Source organism: Salpingoeca rosetta (genome assembly GCF_000188695.1).
Source record: "Salpingoeca rosetta unplaced genomic scaffold supercont1.15, whole genome shotgun sequence".
Taxonomy (NCBI): domain Eukaryota; class Choanoflagellata; order Craspedida; family Salpingoecidae; genus Salpingoeca; species Salpingoeca rosetta.
The window spans coordinates 986,726-991,810 of record NW_004754919.1 but is presented as its reverse complement, the minus strand read 5'-3'; the positions used below and the strand labels follow the sequence as shown (position 1 = coordinate 991,810).

At 55.1% G+C, this 5,085-nt stretch overlaps 2 protein-coding genes across 2 annotated transcripts in view; one reads left to right on the top strand and one right to left on the bottom strand.

The window, feature by feature from the left end:
• Positions 1–1,892, top strand: part of PTSG_06018 (uncharacterized protein) — a 4,092-nt gene extending 2,200 nt beyond the window's left edge. Inside the window, exons 7-8 of the mRNA XM_004992853.1 lie at positions 329–466; positions 769–1,892. Coding sequence (XP_004992910.1) covers positions 329–466; positions 769–1,669 — 1,039 coding nt within the window. The 3' untranslated portion in view covers positions 1,670–1,892. The remainder of the gene's footprint in view (positions 1–328; positions 467–768) is intronic.
• Positions 1,893–1,894: 2 nt separating this feature from the next.
• On the bottom strand, positions 1,895–4,483 carry PTSG_06017 (uncharacterized protein; the record flags this gene model as incomplete). Its single annotated transcript, XM_004992852.1, has 8 exons — positions 1,895–2,497; positions 2,719–2,822; positions 2,984–3,069; positions 3,225–3,279; positions 3,556–3,651; positions 3,868–3,895; positions 4,130–4,200; positions 4,385–4,483. The coding sequence occupies 8 exons, from the start codon at positions 4,481–4,483 to the stop codon at positions 2,155–2,157; spliced, it is 882 nt and encodes a 293-aa protein (XP_004992909.1). The 3' UTR covers positions 1,895–2,154.
• Between the last annotated feature and the right edge of the window lie 602 nt (positions 4,484–5,085).

The following is a 5,085-nucleotide window of genomic DNA, read 5'->3' as shown; positions in this document are numbered from 1 at the left end:
GTTGTTGTTGTTGTTTGTTGTTGTTGTTGTTGTTGTTGTTGTTGTTGTTGTTGTTGTTGTTCGTTGTTGTTGTTGTTGTTGTTGTTGTTGTTGTTGTTGTTGTTGTTGTTGTTGTTGTTGTTGTTGTTGTTGTTGTTGTTGTTGTTGTTGTTGTTGTTGTTGTTGTTGTTGTTGTTGTTGTTGTTGTTGTTGTTGTTGTTGTTGTTGCAACAATGGTCGAGCGAAGGTGAAGGGGGGAAGCAGTGCCCATGTGCACGCTTGATGTTTCAACTACTGCCAGCCCACATCCTCTCACGACACGCACACCATTGCCACGTGCGTGGTGCAGGTACACGTGCGTGTCGTGCGGTGCGCGCCATGACGAAAACAAGGAGGCGGACGAACGTTTGACGTGCGGATTCCGGGCAGCAGCGGCAGCGGCCTGGCTCAACAGCATTCCCGACGTCATCCGCGTCCACAATTCGCTGTACGTGCTTGCAAGCAACCAAGAAGCTCGTTTGGAGATGTGGGTCGTTTGCGTGTTGTGCTTTGTTGGCCATGCCAGCTGTGCTGGCTGTGCTGGCTGTGCTGGCTGTGCTTTGGATTTGTGTGTCTTGCTCGTCCCACACCAATGCACTGTTTTAACGTGCAGCCAGTACCACTTCGTCATGATTCACATGTTGCTCACTCACTTCGTTCACCAATCACATCCCTTCCTCCCCTCCCTCACCTCCTCTTCCTGCCACCACTGTCATGACTGTCAACGGCTTCGCGTTGCGCGTGGGTCAGGTGCGAGGGCCTGCACCGCCAGCACTGGATATGTGCCACCCTCCGCGTGCGTCTGCTCCACCTCCTTGACCGCCGCCGTGAGGAGATGCGTCTGCAGGACAAGCGCGAGCAGGAGCTCTTCACGCGCCACCCGCACATACTGCAGGATCGATTGCTGCTGCCGCGGGAAGAACGACAGCGGTTTAGGGAAGAACGATGCGAGTTTGAACGCGAGCGCGCGTCGCTCCACATTCTCCACGCCATCCTGCTGCATCGACAGATGTACGCGTGTGATGCGGTGCTGCCGCGTCTCTCGGCAACGGCCATGGGCGCGTGTGCACAGAGATCGGAGGCGTGGCAGGCAGCAAGCACGCTGCTTGGAGAGCTGGTGTGGGACCTCAAGGCGGACGCCAAAGAGCAGCAGCAATGGGAACAGGAACAGCAGCAGCAGCAGGAAGCGGAGGAAGAGGACGAGGACGAGGACGAGGACGTGGACGAGGACGAGGAGGTGCAGTTGCGACAGAAAGAACGGACGGCGAAGCAGCCGCAGCAGCAACAACAACGGCTTGAACAGCAGCCGCAGCCACTTAAACAACAACAGCAGCAACCACTTAAACAACAACAGCAGCAACCACTTAAACAACAACCTAAACCGCAGCAGCAGCAAGAACAGCAAGGGCAGCAGGGGCAGAAGCAGCGTCGCAGGGGTCTCACCACGTACGAGCAGTGGACTGCGCTTCCTCCTCTGCCGTACCCGGACGACATTACCAGAACATTCCAAGCCAGCTTTGATGCCGCAGATGCTGTCGTGCGCTGGTTGGACTACCTCAACATGGCGTCACTGAGCGAAGCTGCTCGTCGCCAGAGCGAAATTGCCTGGCCAGCCTCCAACCACGTTCCCATGCTGCAGGAAGACAGGTAACACTCGACGAGAAAGCGCTCTCGCTGGCGTTGCCCCCGTGTGATATTTCGTGTGTGTGTATGTGTGTGTGTGTCTGTGTGTGTGTGTGTGTGTGTGTGTCTGCGTCTGTGTGTGTGTGTGTCTGTGTCTGTGTCTGTGTCTGTGTCTGTGTCTGTGTGCGTGCGTGTCCGTGCTGGCAACTCATCATCAGCGTGGCAAGCGCAATAAACAAACAATGGTTCAATGCGAACGTCGTTTACATGATGGCATCACGTCAGCAAACAGCGGGCTCTCGTCACTGAGAAGCGCCACGAACCAGCATCAGCACAGCTGGCTCAATCCCACTCGGGTGCTCCCACGTGCGATTCCAAAACTATCACCACCACCACAGCCACAGCCACTACCACTACCACGACCCCCGCACCACCACCATCAACTAACCACTGCCAGTACGGTTCCTGTTTCCCCTATCCTCTGTCCTCTGTCCCCTGTCCCCCTGTCCGCTGTCACGACCTGGGCAGGTAGTAGGCTTGCAGCTTGGCACGGACAGCTAGTCCGATTTTCCCCTCGCTCGTCGACAGGCTGTCCCAAAACGCGTCCAGTGCCGTCTTTGTCTTTGCACTGCTGCTCCGCCGCTTGAGACCTGATGCCAAAGTCGATGGCGATGCTGCTGTTGGTGTTGTTGCTGCTGCTGTTGTTGTTGCTGGTGCTGCTGTTGCTGACGCTGATGATGGGCTGAATACGGTGCTGTTGTCGCCACCGCGCGCACTTGACGAGTTTGGTTTCCGGTCCTCCAAACTGCTCATGTGCATCGTGGCCGCGTGTGCCTCCCGCAGCGCATTCGTAAACCTGAGACGCAGCACACACACGCACACGCGCACACGCGCGCGCACACATGGGTGCGCAAGCAAACGCATGATGATTAGGCATTGCAGAGGTGCTGTGCAACAGCATACACATGCTGATTTCATATTCTGCACACACATGTTGCCTCTTTTCCTCGTTCCCGTCGCCTGCAAACCCTCTCATCCACCACCATCACCACCACCGCCACCACCCGTGAACCGCACAGGGCAGGTGTCGGGTAGGCCTGGGTGATCATCTGCGCATGCTTCAGCGTTAGTCCGTTCATGTGCAGCAGCTGATGCGCAAACACTTCGCGGATCGTGCCAGTCTACACCAATGAAGGGCGGCGTGAAAGGACGGGGTACGTGAGTGATGGCATTATGAGGTGGCGACCACGGAGTTGCTGCTATGGAGTGAACGTGAGCACACGTGAACCAAGACACACACACACACACACACACACACACGACAAAACCAACGTGCACGCACAGCAGCGCGGCGAGAGATTTCTTGGAACGTTTGAAAGTCGAAGCTGTGCACGTGCCCGTCCTTCGGCTGTCCCCACCCAGCAAATCCTTTCGAGCGAAATGTGTGTGTGTGTGTGGGTGGGTGTGCGTGGGTGTGAGTGAGTCATAATGCATGTGAATGTGATATTGAAATATGTCGGCGTGTGTGTGTGATTCCACGAACAGCAACATATCAGTCACACAATTAGCACAACCCGCAGCACCTCTGAGATGGCAGCACATGCGCTCTGTTGGCGTCCAGGCTTCAACGCTGCACCCCTGTGACAATTGTGGTGTGATCATGCACGGGCACGTAGTTGCTGTTGGTGGACAGGCAGTCGACACAACGACACAATACCATATCATCCGCTGTCATCCAGCCATTCACACATTCACATGGCACTTGCACGGGTGCCAAGCCATCCAACGAGCCGCCACATCCCCTTCAACCACACGTGTGTGTGTGTGTCTGTGTGTGTCTGTGTGTATGTGTGTGTCTGTGTGTCTGTCTGTCTGTCTGACTGTGTGTGTGTGTGTGTGTGTGTGTGGTGTCACCTGAACGAGCTGCTTGATCATGCGCGTGCAGAGGACGAGGTACGCCTCCACCTCGCGAATGTTCGGCACCGTCTTCACAAAGAACCCGCCCTCCACCTGCATAAACAGCATATGACGCCCGAAAAAGAAGGATGGATGGATGTACACATTGTGTACGTTGTACTGTGACACAAAGGTGGTTCACAGCGCGGAACACAATCAACTCATGCAAAACAATGTGATGGTGTTGGACACACGCGCACACATATGCACACATATGCACACATATGCACACATATGCACACATACACATGCACGCACGCACACACGCACCTGGATGTTGAAGGTGGCCTGCTTGAGCCTGAGCCAGGGTGTGAAGTTCGAAGTTTGATTGCATGCAGGCAAATACGCATGGAAGCGGCGACAGCAAGTGGGCATCTCGGGTTGAGTGTGCCGTGAGACACCACATGGGCAGCCAATGTCACGCCCATCCACAATCCCCCACCCACACCCAGCGCAAAACACGAGGGAAATAACGCTTCCACGCCACCATCGCGCCCCAAGTCCACCATGCCAAGATGATGCCAGTCCGAACCTTGCTTCGTCGATGCCTGGCACGTGCAGTTGCCCCTCCTCCACAAGCAGCACGGGATGCGACACTTCCATCTGGGAATGGAAGTGCAAAGACGAATGGATGACGCGGGAGGATGGTATGGGGAAGAACATGTGCAGGTGAGCACCAGCAAGGGAAGGGGGAAGCAAAGACGATGGTGTGCCACAATACCGCCATTTCGCGTCACCCCTCAGGCAGCACAGCAGAGTGAATGCCAGAACAGCACCAATGACGTACAGAGTAGAAGCGGTGGAGTTGGCTGGAGAGGCGCCCACGATACATGATGCTCTGCGCAAAGTCGTCAAATCGTTTCCGCTCAACCTGTGATCTTGACATGTACGGTGGTGTGATGTGCTGAGCGCGGGTAAAGGGGGGGGGGGGGTGAAGCAGTTGATTGAAGGAAGAGCATGTTGATACAGAGCACACACACACACACACACACACACGCACACACACACACACACACACACACACACACACACAGATGCTGAATTCCCCTATTGGGGCCATTTGGGTTTTGTCGGGGGGGGGTGGTCCGAATACTATTTATGTTGTGGTCGACCAGTCTAAGGTTAACGACAGCCTCTCACGAAAAGTTTGACTTGTGTAACCCGATTAAAACGTTCTCCCCCCCAATGAGAAGGAGAATTCTCCTTGGGCCGTGGCCTGACGTGGCGCGATACCCTGGGGTTTCCCTAGGGATACACACAAAGAATAGCCCCCGATGGGAAAAAAGATGAATGGGCGGTGACCTCAGACGGGGTTTCATAAACCTAGTAACAACATATGGTGAATCCACCAGAAGGAATGGGAGGTATTTTACTACATGGTGCATTGTGTACGTAAGACGCCATATGCGGGCGGCAGCACTACATCGCAACTAGGGTATCGAAGGCTCTTCGCTCATACATGGTCGACTCCACAGTGAGAAGCCCCAG